Below are 15,265 nucleotides of genomic sequence, written 5' to 3' on the forward strand. Positions count from 1 at the left end.
CGTGCAGGCCATCGGAGGAGCGCCTGGCTACTCCAGTCCTGGCCTCTCCCAGCAGGGGGCGCTGTGGGGAGCAGGGCAGGAGCGCAGGCTGTGTGGGAGCTCCTGGCACCCACTGTTTGGGTGTGGACGTGTCCGATACCTCCTGTCCTGTGGGTCCGTGCTGCAGAAGGTGATGCTGGTCACAGGGTAATGGCGCCGGAAGAACAGCCTGTTGGATCAAGCCAATGGCTGGGTGTCAGTGCAGGGTGCTGGGCAGGTGGCCCGGGGCAGGGTCAGCCCCCCAGCACGAGGACGGGAGAAGGGGCAGCGAGGGGATGGGGGGGAGGGGTATTTGCATTACAGGGCAGAGCCTGGACAGGTGATGCCCGCCGTAGGTGGGGGGTGGGGCCTGGGATGCTCCACGGTAGGCAGAGGGTGGAAGGGATGCCCCAGAGAGGGCAGGGTTGGGGCCTGGGCAGAACCTGGGGGTCTCCCCTTACAGATCAGGGCAGGAGGGGGACAGCGTGTGCCTGCCCAATGGGACTGCCCCCTAGGAGGGGGGCACGGTGCCTGCCCACGTGGCAGGGGAGACACTTACTTCCTCTGATTGTCTGTCAGGGTGATGCCCTGGGTCGAGACCTTGAAGTGCACGAGGCAGGCGGGCGGGCGGGGGCTGCAACTCAGGGTGCTGGCGGCCGCCTTGGCCACGGCCTGGGGGCCCGTCAGCGACTCCGTCTCCACCGAGCTGAGGTAGAGCACGCTGCAGGCTGGACAAGGGACGAGCCGTCAGCACCGGGGGGCAGCCCCCAGGGGCCTTGTTCCCCCCAGCCCCTGGCCTCAGCACCATGCCCCAGCCGGGGGGAGCCGGGCTGGGGCCCCCCACAGGTCTGACTGGGGAGTCAGCTGGCCCCAAAACCCACCCCCAACTCTCTGTGACCCACCAGACCCCCCTCTGCAGACCCCAACGGAGAGACCCTCCCACCCCAGTCCAGGTCTCCCAGCCAGGCCGCCCTGCGCTGCCAGAGAGGGTGGCCATGAAGCTGGGCCTGGCCTGGGCTGGCTCTTTGCTGAGTAGCCAGTGGGTGTGGGTGGGCATCTCCCAAGACCCCCCAACTTTACCCATGTGATCCCTACTGCCCCCATGCCACCGCAGCCGGCTCCCAGCCCCAAGGGGGTGCTGGGACCGCCCACCCTGCTCGGCCCGTCTGACCTACCCGCACCCTGCTTCAACAAATCAGCCGCCGTGCTCACGTTGGTGGGAATGGCCATGTCCGGGGTCTCCTCCATGGGATCTGAACGAGAGAGGGATGCAGAGGCAGTGTGGGCTAGTGGCTGCAGCAAGCAACCAGGACTCCTGGGTTCCATTCCCAGCTCTGGGAGGGGCATGGGGGGGCTAGTGGTTAGAGCAGGGGGGCGGGGCTAGTGCTGGGAGTCAGGACTCCTGGATTCCATTCCCAGCTCTGCCAGGGGCCATGCCCTGGGGACAGGACTCCTGGGTTCACCTGTCTGTGCGGCCTGAGTTCGTGTCAGTGTGGGTGGTGGGGATCTGGCCTGCTAACAGCAAAACAAGCCCTTGTTTCGGGGGGGATCTGGGTGCTGCCCTCATGGAGCAGAGGGGCCCTGGGCTTGTGGCCTTGTCCAAGCAGCCAGGAACCGCCTCGGCCAGGGCTGAGGGATGCAGGCGGGATTCAAACCTGTGGGTAGCGCCCCCTTGTGGGAGAACGCAGTCAGGGCAGGGCCTCCCTCTCTGCTGACAGAGGGGTGCAGGGCGGGAGGTGCGGGGAAGGGTGCTGCCCCCTCCCTGGGTGCCCGAGTGGGTGTGTGCAGAGCATGTTCTGCAGCAGTGTCAGATGGGACCATCGCCACGGGCCCCTGGGGCTGAGAGGTCTCCAGAGCCGGGGCTGGGGGTGCCCCCTCCCTGGGTACCCACCTCTGCTGGGGATCCGGAGCTTGCAGGGCAGAGAGATGGGGGTGATGGAGTGCTGCGAGACCAGGGCGGGCAGGCTTCCTGTAGGGCACACGCACAATCAGCTTCCCCTGCCCCAGCCCCTTCCCCGGGCCCACAATCAGCGGCTCCTCTGGCACCTGCCCCCACCCAGCCCTCTTCCCCATGCACCCACCCTGGCCCCCTTCCTCGATGCCCTTTGCTACCCAACGCCCGAGCTCTGATGTCCTTCTGCTTTCACCCCCTCCAAGACCCCGAAGCAGGTCCAGCCTGCTGCCCCTCCCCTCTCCCCGCCACTGCACCCCAGACTCCCCCCTGCAGGCAGCGAAGGGGCGGGGGGCAGAAGCCCCAAGCGGCGGCTGGGGTGAGGGACAAGCTGGCGTCTTTGCAGGAGACCCAAGGCCAAGCTCCGTGCCTGGAATGGGCTGGGGTGGCAAGATGCCCCCTGCTGCGGGTGCCGATCGCTCAGTGGTCGACATGCCAAGGGCTGGCAGCCAAGGGCCGGGGAGTTGAAGGACATGAGTGGGGGTCCCCCACCCCCATCACTCACCGAAATAGGGTTCATTCTGGCAGCCCTTGATCTTCACCCCCTTGGGGCCTGTCTCAATCAGGAAGTGACGCACCAGCTGCTCCATGGGGTCACCTGGGCAGGGACCCAGCCAGGTGAGAGACCCTCGCTGCAGACCCGCCGCCCCTCCCCAAGCCCCACGCCCTGCCTCCTCCTTGGTGCCGGTGGGGCTGGGAGTACCCTGGCAATGGGGTGGGCACCAGCTCCCAAAGGGCAATGGAAGGGCTAGTAGGGTAGGGGAGGGGGTTGGCAGTCAGGACTCCAGGGTTCTGTTCCTGGCTCTGGGAAGGGAACGGGCTCTAGTAGTTTGAGCAGGAACGAGCCCAGGAGCCAGGACTCCTGGGTTCTCTTCCCAGCTTCCTGCCCCAGAGTCTGTGCCTCAGTTTCCCCACCTACAACCTGGGGGTAATGGTCATCGGTTCCTGCTGTGGGGCTCAGCCAGGGGTGTCTGCGCCTTACCTTTGGAAGGGAGGGTGAGGCAGTTGGCCGGGGGCGTCGCCACTTTCAGAGCCAGCCCGTAGGCACCTTGGAAGGAGTTGCTGTCGCGGATGAGGAAGCAGCCGGGCTCCTTGTCCTTCAGCAGGGCGATGGCTGCTCGAGGGGGACGACAAAGGGAAGAGCCTGTTTGAGCTTCCTGTGTCAGCCGTCACCCTGCCCGCTCCTCTGCCAGCTGTCGCCTTGCCTACATTGCCCACGAGGGAGGATCTGTGGAGAGAACCACGGCACCCCCCCACGAGTCCCCTAGCCCTGTAGCAGCCAAGCCCCGTGGTGCAGGTGGGGTGCCATTCAGGGGGGAAGCTGCCTCCTGCCCCACAGGGGTTCATGCCCAGATGGTGCCCGCTGCATGGCCCTGGCCGGGATGGAATTCGGGCTGCATGTCCCAGCCTGCCCCTCCATACAGACTGACTGGGGTGACTGGACAGCCGAGCTCTGAGGATGCCCCTGGTGTCCTGGATGGTTCTATATGGGAGGGGTGTGCGGCCTTCTAGTTAGGTTTGGGGGTCGGGAGGGGCGAGGCTGACAGCCAAGACTACTGGGTTCTATCGCCAACTGTAGGGTTCTGATGGGAGTGGGGTCTAGTGGTTAGAGCAGGGTGGCAGCTGTCAGGACGCCTGGGTTCTGATGGGAGTGGGGTCTAGTGGTTAGAGCAGGGTGGCAGCTGTCAGGACGCCTGGGTTCTGATGGGAGTGGGGTCTAGTGGTTAGAGCAGGTGGCATTTGGCCCTCTGGGTTCTAGTCCCAGCTCTGGAAGCTGAGTGCAGCCTGGAGAAGGAGTGCAGGTCTAGGGAAAGATTTTCCCTACTTAAAAATATATCACATGGCTGCTGCTAAATTCTAACCAACCCGTGTGTGAACTGAATCAAGGTAAGCCCCGCTCCCCCGGCCCCCCCCCAGCACACTGTACCTTGGTCCCGGGACAGGTTGGGTTTATACCAAAACTTGGACGTATCCTGGACAAATTTGACGTTGCTGTGGCTCTCCGGCTGCGTGTCTGAAAGGGAACAGCGGCCCCCGGTGAGCCGGACGGGGATGCCGGTGAAAGAAACCCTTGCTCACGTTTCAAGGGGGAACCTACTAAACTGGGGGGGGGGAGTATCTCACCTTCCGTCATTGCTTCCAGCTCAGCCTCTCCCAGCAGGGGGCGCTGTAGGGAGTGGGGCAGGAGCGCTGGCCATAGTGGGAGTTCCCAGCTACTCTGCCTGGCCTCTCCCAGCAGGGGCTTTGTAGGGATCGGGGCAGGAGCACTGGCCATAGCAGGAGTTCCCAGATACACTGCCCGGCCTCTCCCAGCAGGGGGCGCTGTAGGGATCGGGGCAGGAGTGCTGGCTGTAGCGGGAGTTCCCAGATACTCTGCCTGGCCGCTCCCAGCAGGGGGCGCTGTAGGGATCGGGGCAGAAATGCTGGCTGTGGGGCAGCTCAGACCCTCACTGCCTGGGCTGGCGGACTATGAAAGGACCCTGGTGCCGTCCTCCCATCCCCGCAGCGGAGCCTATCTCCCACCTGGGTCTGGCCTGGCGGTGTCGGGCGCGAAGGTGACGTGGTGGCCTGTCCCGGTGCCCCGTCCTGGGGGTGAGCTCCTCTCCCAGCTGCCAGCCGCTGGTGTGTGGCGCTTCTCAGGCAACGGCGGCTGCTGCAGTGAATCGCAGGCGTGGCCCTGGCTGGGGGAGCCCGGGGGCAGCGGGCTCCTCTCCCCGCCCGAGTAGTAGGCTGTGGTGATGGGGAAGGCAGGGGTCGGGGAGCACTGCAGGTCGGAGGGGCAGTAGGGGGCTGGGACCTGCACGCTGATGGGGCTCGGGAGGGGGCTGCCGTTGGGGCAGCGGGCCAGGGTGCCCGGGGCCAGCTCGGCTCTGTCACTATGCAGGTGCCCGTTGTAGGGGGCTGGGTTCCTGAGCGTAGCTGTCGCTCTGCAGCTGGCACAGGCCGGGCTGTGGATGGGCGCGGTCGGGGGGCTGCGTTGGTCCAGCCTGTCCATGCCAGGAGGCAGCGGATGCGCTGGGGTCCCATTGCTGGGGGATGAATCAGGGGAGACAGCTGGGTAGCTGGGGCCATTCAGGTGACGCGGGCTGTCTCCCGGGTTCACCCTGGATAGGCCGGTGCCCTGGGGCGGGCTGGCGGGACTGTGGGCTCGGAGACAGGGCTGCCTTGGGGCCGGCCCATTGGACTGGGCCCTGGAGGTGGCTCCGTGGGCACAGGCCTGTGTTGGAGAAGGGGGCTGTGTGGGGCTGGGCGTGGCCCCTGGCAGGACTAAGCTCATCTCTGGGGTTCTCTTGTCGCTGGGTGGGGCTGTGTCCTCGGGGCTGGAGCATGCCGAGCTCTCCTGCAGGCTGGCAGCCGGGGTGCTGCCTTTGGGCATCGCTGGGCTGTGGAATCACAGAGGGGGCACACTCAGTATCACCCTAGGCACCAGCCAGCACATGAGGGGCAGGGCACAGTACAACCCGCAACACTGGGGCCAAGGGCCCACAAAGGGCAGACAGAAGCTTGTGCCAGGGCAGCAGGGCACAAGCTGGTGCTTCCCCGGGGGACCCCAAGAGGCTGTTCCTAGTGGGGACGACTGTCCCCTGGCCAGGGGCAGGGAGCTTCGACCCTGGCACAGCTGGTGCAGGGGGAGCAGTGCCCTGGCACCGGGGGCATGAACCTATCACTCCCAAGGGGTGTTGGGGGCCTGGCAACTGACAGGGGAGCTGGTCTCCTTTGAGTGTGTGTGTGTGGGGAGACTGCTTCTGGCCCTAGGACCCCTCTGCCACTGGGCCTTGCTGCGCCCACCCTGGGATCTCTGGGTCTCTGCTGCATGGGTGACTCCATAACCACCCCCTGCCCTGCACAGTGGGTGGCACGCACCTGTCTTTGCTCTGCACCGGGCTGCTGGTGTGCAGAGGAGTTGGAGGGCCTGACAGCTCGGGGGGCGTGGGGCAGGCGGCGTGAGCCTCCCAGGGGGGCTGGCGCAGGGAGCCAGGGGCGTCTCGCCAGGGTGCCTCATCCCCAGGGCCCTGCATCTCTGGGGGGAGAGCAGCCAGCGTGAAAGGCAGGCCATGCCCCCCACCCTCCTGGCTGTCAGCCAGATTTCCCCCCTCCCCATCGGCCACATACCAGCCCGCTCCCCCCACAGCTATAAGCCACCCACCACCCCCTTTTAGCCACCATCAGTCCTCTCCCCTGCGTGGCTGTTGGCAAGATTACCCATCCCTCCATTAGTCACACATCAGCCCTCTCCCCCCAGGGCCACTAGCCAGTCCCCAGGCCTGGTAGCCAGTGCCATGCCATATTAGGGACTCACCGGCAGGCGTCTGGTCCTGGTGCCCCGGGCGTGGATAGCCCTGGCCTGTCTCCAGGGACTGGGGCTCGTAGCTTTGCTTCCTGGAGGCCGGGTAGGCTGAGCTGACAGGGGACGCCGAGCTGGATGGGGGCGAGTGGTAGCCCGGCGTGTCCGGGGGGGAGGCGCAGGGCCTGGCTGGGGACCGGCCGTAGAAGGGTGGCTGGGGGCAATGGGTGGGGGGGCCACAGGCATAGGCGCCGTGGGGCAGCAGGGCGGGGTAGGGTGGGCCATAGCGGTAGTGGAAGGGCTCCAGGCTCTGCTCCATGCCCTTGTGGCCCTTCTGATGGGCGCCGGGCATGGGCTGTGCCAGGTAGCTGTGGCCGAAGTGCGCCGGCATCTTGGCATGGGCGGGCTCGAACTCAAAGACCTCGTGATGCCCCCGGGTACGCTGGCTGTAGGCGGCCGGCATCAGCAGGGGCAGGGACTGGCCGGGGTGCCCTGACCGGGACAGGGGGGACTTGGCACGCTCATGGGCCCACTCCTCGGGCTCGCGGCTGCCCAGGTGCAGGCCGTAGAAGGCGGTGGTGGGGGGCAGGCCGGCTTCCTCGTGAACCTTCTCCTGGCAGTCCTGGCACGGGCACAGCTCCAAGCCGCACGCGGGCTCCTCCTCCAGGATCAGCACCTCCCGGTAGCTGGGCGGCTTGTAGGCCAGGTCCTCCCGCTTACCGGGGCTGTGGGGCAGCTCGTAGGCGTAGGGGTGGGCGAGGGGCTGCAGGCCCTCGGAGAGGGAGCGATACACCCGCCGTTTCTCCCCCGGCCCGGTCTCCTGCGGCAGGCAGGGGTAGCCCTCGGTGGGGTGCAAGTGGACCCCATTGGTGCTGTAGACCAGGCGCCGGCGCTCCAAGGTGCCCTCTGGCCTGTAGTAGGCGCCATTGGGCAGCCTCTCGGGGCTGTGGGCGCCCGGGCAGCTCTGCGAGCGGTAGCCCAGGCGGCAGGAGCAGTGGCGGGTCAGGCCGGGGCGCCGGCTGGGGTACGCCAGAGGCCCGAAGGGGCTCATTTCCACCAGCTCGTCTTCCAAGATGGCCGTCTCCCTGTCCCTGGCCCCGTTGCTGGGCGGGCATCCCCCCAGCTCCCGGTGCGGGGATGCCCCGCTCTGTTGTTTGGGGGTCTCCGGCCTGGCCTTGACCCCGAAGCCCCCGAGCAGCCTGTCCAGCTCCTCCCTCTCGGCCGGCGTGGGCAGCGGCTTGGCGGGAGGGGAGGGTTCGGCCAGCATGGAGGAGTGGCCCGAGTCACTGCTGACGGAGAGGAAGCGGCTGCCCTGCTGGGTGGAGTCGGCACTGGCCGGGCTCCCGCTGCCGCCGCCGGAGAAGCCGCTCAGGTTCCGCCTCTTCTTGATCTTGGCGTAGAGGCTGCCGTCGATGGGGCCGCGGGTGTGGGACATGTCTGTGGGGGAGCAGACAGCAGGGCCCAGTCAGGGCTGTCCTCGGGCACCGACCGCACAGGGATGCCAGGACGTGTGATCGGCCAGCAGCGTGGGGTTCGTCCCTGCCAGCAGGGGGCAGCACACACGCACACAGGAGGGCTCATCCTCGCCAGCAGGGGGCAGCAGGGACACACACACACGGGGGAGGTCTCATCCCCTCCAGCAGGGGGCAGCAGGGACACACACACACGGAGGAGGTCTCATCCCCTCCAGCAGGGGGCAGCAGGGACACACACACACGGAGGAGGTCTCATCCCCTCCAGCAGGGGGCAGCAGGGACCCCCACACACACTATGCAGGGCTCATCTCCGCTGACAGGGGCAGCAGGGACACACACACACCCCCTAACTTCCATTCATACCTTTGAAAATCTCACTGACAACCACAAAACGAAACCCACCACAACTTCATGAACAGAGAGAGCCTCCCCCAGAAAAAAGTTACACACACGTAAAGTCACACACACACACACACACAGACAGAGACGCAACCCAAAGAGGCACATACAGACATGAACACACACGTGTCCTCACAGACACACATGCACGACTTCAGAAATTCACTTAGACTCGTTCCACCAGGGGGTGCTAGACCCCAGGAACAACCCTTCCTGCCAATGACCAAATATCCCGGAACCATTACTTTCCCACAAATCCCCTGGTGGTTTAAGACATTCATTTTCTGCCCCCGCCCCAGCCCCCCAAACCCTCCCCCAATCAGAGAAGCCATCACAGATCCTCATGTCAATCCCTTTATCAATTCACTCCCCTTGGTTTGGAATCTCTCTCTACAAAACTGTAGGTCCTACACAAACACTGGCTCTTGCTTCAGGGGTGGGTTTTGCTGCTGCCCCTTCTCTCCCTGCGGTAGGCGCTGTACATATGTCACAAGCAGCTGGCCCCAAAGCGATCGCCATTAGAGCCAGTCGTGCATTTACTGACAAACCGGCATGGGTGTGTGTGGGGGGGGAATTCGTGAAGACAAATGCTGATTTAGCAGAAATGGTTTGTGAAGCCAGGGCAGGGGCGGCAAGTCCCCCAGTTCGAGCTGTGTCTGGAAAAAAGTTTTGACAATTTCGAAAGAAAACGTTCCAGTTTCCCAGTTCGTAATGACTTTTTGTGCTGCAATTTTGGCTCATTAGAGTGAAAAAACATTGCGGGGCGGGGGAGAGGAAGAAAGGTCAAAATTGAACCAAAATGGTTCCAAGTGATCAAAACAAAACATTGACCCAGTGACCCAAACTGACATATTTTCCCCAGTTTTTTGGGTCATGTTTTTGGAGGTTTTGACTTTTCGTCCTGATTTGGGAGAGGAACATTTTTGAAACTCTGGAAAATATTCGTGGGACAGGAAAACCATCTCCCTCCTCACAGTCTGAAGAGACAAAGGGCAGGAGGGGAAACTGAGGCAGAGAGAGGGGCAGCAGCTTGGCCAAGGTCCCAGGGCAGCGGCTGAGCTGAGAAGAGAAGCCAGGTGTCCTGACTTCCAACCAGCCCCGTAGTCACATTGTTCTCTATGGGTGGCCCCACTGCCCTGGCCAGTCACTCCTGTGGCATACGGGAGCGGGTGGCTGGGGGTGGCTGTGCCCAGGCCCTGCCGGTGCCCAGACGTACCTTCCAGGCTGTCCTCGTGGTGCAGGTTGAAGTTCTCGTAGGAGTCCCAGCGCACCATGGGATCGGAGATGTTATAATCCACTGTGATGGATGGGCTGTTCCGAAAGGTCTCCAGGCCTGAGGGGAGAGAACTGGTGAGGGCCACGGGCTGAGGCAGCCCTCCAGCTGGGAAATGGGCCCTTTGTGGGCTGCTCCCTCAGTGAGGGACTGGGCTGAGAGCAGCCTAGCTGAAGGGGGTGGGGGGTCTCCTGGCTGTTGGGGGGCTCCCACCAGCTGGGGGGGATCTCCTGGTTCGGGGGGTCCTCCCAGCCTGGCTCAGGGCAATGGGACTTCTGGCTTGGAGGTGTCAATCCTGGCTCGCTGGGGGGGGGTGGGGGGTGTCCTACCGGCTTGGCCCAGGGGGCAGGGGATTCCTGGGCGAGCTTGGCTCAGCGCAGCAGGGTGGGGGAGGCTTAGGGGGTGCTACCACTGTGCAGGGGAACTTTCCCCCCTCCCTGCCTGCCAGCCCCTCACCTTTCATCTTCTCAGGGCCAGAAGAGAAGACGAACTCCACGCTGGCTTCAAAGGGGAAGCGCTCGTCTGGGGAGAAGAAAGGAGAGCGTAGCACACGGTGAACAGAGGAGCTTTTGGCTGAGGGTACAGCAAGAGGGGGTGGGAGGTCCCAGGCATGAGGGGGCAGGGGGAGCAGAGGGGTCCCAGGCACGAGGGGGCAAAAGGGAGCCAGGGGTCCTGGGTATGAGGGGGCAGGGGAAGAAGAGGGGTCCTAGGTACAAGGGGGCAGGGGGGATCCCGGGGTCCCAGGTACGAGGGGGCAGGGGAAGCACAGGGGTCCCAGGTACGAGGGGGCCAAGGAGAGCAGAGGTTCCTGGGTATGAGGGGGCCAGGGGGAGCAGAGGGGTCCCAGGTATTGGGGCAGGGCAGGTCACTGCCACGAGGTGCGTACAGGGTTCTGAGCTGCATGCTGACGCCCCGTTTGGAGCCTGCCCATGGTACCGCCCCCTGCCCTGCTCACCTTGCCAGGCCTCGTCCAGCTCATCCTTCCCGAACCAGAGCTGGGTGCCGTGGATGGTGCACGTGTGGAATTGGATGCGGAAAACCACGTCCCGGTCAGAGCTGCAAGTCTGCTTGTGGTAGCACTTCACCTGGCGGGGGAGGTGAAGGTGGAATCAGCCCTGCCGTGGGGGCCCCCCCCCGGGCACATGCAAACCCACGGACACGCCCACAGCCCCCCATGCACACCCACGTCTGTGCACACACACACATGGATCGCCCCATCTGCAAACAGAGGCACACTCATACACACCCATCGTGCACGCTGACACCCCCACGCTCGCACGCACACACACGGGCACACTCACCCCCCATTTGTGCACACTGGCACCCCCCCCATCCTGGGTGTGCACAGCCCCAGGCTCACACCTGTTGCCTGCCTTGCAGAGCTGTCTGGCAGGCAACCGAGCCTCAGCCCCCCAGTTCCTCCTGCTCTGTTGCTAGCAGCCCGCTGAGCCCGGGCTCAGAGCTGGTGGTGATGGGCTCTGGACTTTGTGCCCACTCCTTACCCGGCAGAGCCTCCCCCCTTCCTGGAGCTGGCCGTACTCACCATCACGTCCCCTTTCAGCAGCAGGGCTGGCTCCAGGGTGACACACAGCTTCTGGGGGCCGGGGCCCGGGACGCTGCTGCAAGGGAGGGCAGAGAAACACGGGGCTGGGGTCAGAGCGTTGGGGGACGGGCCCAGCAGCTCCCAAGCAGCAGGTGCCTCATACTCACTAGATCCCCGAGGTGTAGACGAGCTGCATGGACTGGTAGATCTTCAGGAAGGGCTGGTAGCCTAGGGCGGGATGGGGAGAGGGGGCAGAGGGTAAGGGGGCAGGCTGCTTCAGCCAAGGGCTGAGCCAGTCTGGCAGGGAGCCCTCGTAACTGGCTCAGGACACAGGGGCATGAGCTCCCTGGCGAGGGTGCAATGCCACACCCATGCGTGCAGGCCCGAACAGCTGGTTCACACGCGTCTGTGCCCCGGGACTCCTGGGGGTGCACGATGCAACGCGGGCCCACTTTGCACACGCCTGCAGGTTTGGGCATGTGAGCGTGCCCGTTTTGCACACCCCAGCACATTCGCACCCGCGTGAGCGTGCCCATCGTGCACATGCCGATGGGCGCGCGTGTGTGCACGTGTGCCCATTTGGCACACAGCAGCAAGTTGACGAGTGCTCATTTGCACGCACCCGTTGGGTTGGCGTGCACGCCAGCATACACGTTGTGCACGGGTCTGCAGGTTCACACATGCGTACTCACTTGTGCGTGCGAGTGTGAGCGTGCACATTTTGCACACGATGGCAGGCTCACCCACACGCGTGCGCTTGCTTTGCGCACGGTGGCTGATTCCACCTGCATGGGTGCCCACCTGTTGCACGTGGGAGCGTCGGCACGCACCCGGGGCCGGAGTCTGCGTGTGCCCCCTGGCACTCACCTCCGCTGGCCTCGAAGCTGGGGATGGCGGGAATGAGGACGTGGTGCAGGAACAGGGTGTTGCTATTCATCTTGATGGTGCCCGACAGCAGCCCGCTGAAGTACTTGATGTACCTGGGGGGTTCAGGGGGGACAGCTCAGCCCCAGGGTCCTGGCCCTCCCCGCACTGGAGCGGGCGGGGGGGGAGGGGCCAGCCAGTGGGGACCCTCCCCTGTCCCTGAATGGTCACCACATCCCCCTCCTCCGCCTCTCGCCCCCACCTCACCTTTTCTGGGATGGCTGCAGGGACGCGGCCACTTTGTCCTCGCAGAATTTCCGCATGGTCAGAGTGCCAAGGGCCTGGTCCGCGCTGCGGGGGAGAGCACAGGGGTCAGCGCGGGAGCCCCCGGCCGCCAGAGCGACCCCTGGGCTCGGGGCCTGACTCTGCTCCAGGGGAGGGGAGAGAGGGGAGCAGAGGAGTGTGAGGGAAGGAAGAAAGGTGTGGGGAACTGCCCTGGGGGGTGGGGGGAACAGCCAGGGCCGGGGGGGGGGTATTGGTGGAGGGGGTGGGAGTGGGGAGGGGAAGAGCCCTGGGGGGTGGGGGGAACAGCCAGGCTTGGGGGGAGGCTGGGTGGGAGTGGCGGGGAGGTGGGGGGAAGAGCCAGGGTGGGGAGGCGGGGGAGGCTGGGTGGAGGGGGTGGGAGTGGGGAGGGGAAGAGCCCTGGGGGGTGGGGGGAACAGACAGGGCAGGGGGGGAAGGCTGGGGGGAGTGGGGAGGGGAACAGCTCTGGGGGTTGGGGGGAACAGTTGGGGGTGGGAGGTAACTGCCCTGGGGCAGTGGGGCTGGGCCAAGGGGAAGCAGCCAGGGCGGGGCCGGAAATAGGGGAAGGGGACGAGCACACGCCAAGGGATGGGGGGTCAGCCGGGAGGGAAGCTCACAGCCCCCCCACTCCGTACCTAGCAGAGATCTTGCTGTAGTGCATATAGGCGGCCACGATGACGCCCGTCTTGCCCTTGTTCCCCTGCAGCGGAGCGAGAGCGTCAGGGCCGGCGTCCCCCCCAACCCCCCCAGCACTGCCAGGGCCCTGCAGGGTGGGGTCCCTGCTGCAGCCCAACCCCCAAAGCAGCATGACCCCGCCATGGGTCAGGGGCACTGCCCGCCCCAACCTCCCCCCATTCCTCGCTGTGCCCCTCCCCAGCCCCCCGCCTGCCCCCCAGCTCCACCCTGCCCCCTCACCTTGCAATGCAGCACCACGACGTGCTGGGGGTCCGAGTTCAGCCAGGTCTCCATGGCTTTGCAGATGGAGCAGATCTTGTCCAGGGGGGGCGCGTGCATGTCCGGCCAGCCGAAATCCTGAACCTGCGCCACGTTGGGGTGCAAGCAGTTAGATTCCTCCTCCCACCCCCAACACAGCCAGCTGGGAAGGGCCAACTCAGAGCTAGAGAGTGGGGTCCCGCTGCCCCCTCCCTGGAAATGGTGCCCTTCCCTGGGAGAACCCAGGGATCTCCCGAAGGACGTGGGGTGCCCCTCCCCTCTCACCTTGGGGTTCAGCCTGCTGATATCATGGCGCTTCTCGGACAGGTTGAAAAGCTGCAAGGCAGAGAGCGAGCTCATTGGCTGCCGGACCGCGACTGTATCCTCCCCCTGCTCCCATCCTCCCCTGCTCTAACCACTAGAGCCCCCTCCCCGCCCAGAGCTGGGATAGAACCCAGGAGTCCTGGCTCCCATCCTCCCCTGCTCTAACCACTAGAGCCCACTCCCCGCCCAGAACTGGGATAGAACCCAGGAGTCCTGGCTCCCATCCTCCCCTGCTCTAACCACTAGAGCCCACTCCCTGCCCAGAGCTGGGATAGAACCCAGGAGTCCTGGCTCCCATCCTCCCCTGCTCTAACCACTAGAGCCCACTCCCTGCCCAGAGCTGGGATAGAACCCAGGAGTCCTGGCTCCCATCCTCCCCTGCTCTAACCACTAGAGCCCACTTCCTGCCCAGAGCTGGGATAGAACCCAGGAATCCTGGCTCCCAACCCCCTCGCTCTAACCACTAGCCCCAGCTGCCTTTCCCTGTCCCCTACCGTGTACTTATCCTCGTGCTTGGACTTGAGCATCTGCGCCACCTCGCGCAGGTTGCCGCGGTAGCGCTGCTCCTCCAGGGCAGGGGGGAAGAAGACGGAGATGATGCGCTCAGTGATGTAGGTCAGGTCGAAGTCATACTTGCGCTCCATCACGTGGTCCAGGCTGAAGCTCCTGGGGTGGGGGGTGAGTGTCGGGGTGTACCAGCTCCTGGGGGTATCCCACCCCTGCAGGGCGGGCAGCTCCCTGGGGTATCGCACCCAACTAGCAGGGTGCCTGGCTTTACCCCACCTCGTGCAGCCCATTGATGTACCCCCGGATCAGCAGTGGATCCCCCCACTTGGTGTCTGAGCCAACCCCCCCTCCCCCCCATGGCAGGGGCAGCGGGCAAGGAGCAGGCTACGAGCCGTACCCTCCCCGGCCTCACCCACTCACCTGGGCAGCGTGCTCCGTTGCTTCGAGGTGTGGAGGGATTTGGTGGAGCCCTGGGGGATGAGAGGGGAGGGGGGATGCCGGTCAGCGTGAGGAAATCTGGGGTCCCCGTGGCCCCGTGTTAACTCCTTGGCACCGAACCACAGCCCCGGGCCCAGGCTGCTGGGGGGTCGGGGACGGGAAGCAGGGTGGGAACGGCCCGGGAGAGCGGGGAGCGCCTGCGACAGGTCCCGCCCGGGCCCAGCCTGCAACTCGCGATCCCCCGGGGGGATGTCAGAGGCCAGGATCCAAGCTGCCCTCGCTCTGTTCCCAGAGTCCCGCTGACCTAATGGAATTGGCTGTGGGCGGGGGCCCCGGCTCCCAGCCCAGAGGACGGGCGGAGTTCTCCACTCGCCTCCCCCCACTTGTAAGATCTGCACCGGCAGGCTAACTCCTCGCCCCCCGGCTGCACCTCTTCTGCCTCAGGCTGCACAGCGACACCTGCTGGGGGCAGCCAGGGTGCAAACAGAGCAGGGGGAGGGGGCGGGGCGGGGCGTGTGGGGGGCACTGGGCCTCAGAGGGCGTGGATGAGACAGGTCAGCACACTGGGCTCCCACCAGCCGGCACAATGGGGCTTTGGCCCAACCCCGTGTGTCCTACGGCAACACCCCACAGGGCCTAATGAATGGGCAGGGCCGGAGATGGGCAAACAACCCCCTCCCCACCATCACCCCATCCACCCACCTCCCCGTACCTCATGGCCCAATTCCCTTCCACACCTGGCCAGTATGGGAATAACCATGCAGGGTCCTGGAAGGGAAATCCAGATCCCTTCGCAAGCTCCCCGCATCAGGCGTCGGGGACGTCTCAAGGGGAGGGTTTCGGAGGCTGGCCCCCGATCACACAGAATGCCCCCTGCAGCGTCACTCCTCTGCCATCACAGGCCAGCCTGCCCCCGGCCCTGCACCAAAATGGACGGGGCAGAGTCCACGGG

At 65.2% G+C, this 15,265-nt stretch overlaps 1 protein-coding gene across 8 annotated transcripts in view; it reads right to left on the minus strand.

Moving 5' to 3' along the window:
* The window catches only part of TNS2 (tensin 2), a 52,879-nt gene that overhangs the window by 2,998 nt on the left and 34,616 nt on the right, over window positions 1-15,265 (minus strand). For 6 of the 8 annotated variants that reach the window (XM_073318431.2, XM_073318429.2, XM_073318434.2 and 3 more), the window contains 22 exons: window positions 14,296-14,345; window positions 13,863-14,034; window positions 13,330-13,380; window positions 13,027-13,149; window positions 12,747-12,811; window positions 12,076-12,159; window positions 11,746-11,924; window positions 11,112-11,172; window positions 10,945-11,020; window positions 10,357-10,486; window positions 9,858-9,923; window positions 9,345-9,461; window positions 6,270-7,691; window positions 5,834-5,990; window positions 4,493-5,352; window positions 3,897-3,983; window positions 2,952-3,083; window positions 2,475-2,567; window positions 1,910-1,987; window positions 1,194-1,271; window positions 578-746; window positions 140-208 (listed from right to left, as the gene is read on the minus strand). In XM_073318431.2, the coding sequence (XP_073174532.2) occupies window positions 140-208; window positions 578-746; window positions 1,194-1,271; window positions 1,910-1,987; window positions 2,475-2,567; window positions 2,952-3,083; window positions 3,897-3,983; window positions 4,493-5,352; window positions 5,834-5,990; window positions 6,270-7,691; window positions 9,345-9,461; window positions 9,858-9,923; window positions 10,357-10,486; window positions 10,945-11,020; window positions 11,112-11,172; window positions 11,746-11,924; window positions 12,076-12,159; window positions 12,747-12,811; window positions 13,027-13,149; window positions 13,330-13,380; window positions 13,863-14,034; window positions 14,296-14,345 (4,319 nt within the window). Of the gene's footprint in view, window positions 1-139; window positions 209-577; window positions 747-1,193; window positions 1,272-1,909; window positions 1,988-2,474; window positions 2,568-2,951; window positions 3,084-3,896; window positions 3,984-4,492; window positions 5,353-5,833; window positions 5,991-6,269; window positions 7,692-9,344; window positions 9,462-9,857; window positions 9,924-10,356; window positions 10,487-10,944; window positions 11,021-11,111; window positions 11,173-11,745; window positions 11,925-12,075; window positions 12,160-12,746; window positions 12,812-13,026; window positions 13,150-13,329; window positions 13,381-13,862; window positions 14,035-14,295; window positions 14,346-15,050; window positions 15,187-15,265 lie in introns of those variants that run through there. The other 2 variants (XM_073318436.2, XM_073318432.2) reach the window with 2 other exon arrangements.

The sequence above is a fragment of the Lepidochelys kempii genome, chromosome 20 (assembly GCF_965140285.1).
Source record: "Lepidochelys kempii isolate rLepKem1 chromosome 20, rLepKem1.hap1, whole genome shotgun sequence".
NCBI classification, from domain to species: domain Eukaryota; kingdom Metazoa; phylum Chordata; order Testudines; family Cheloniidae; genus Lepidochelys; species Lepidochelys kempii.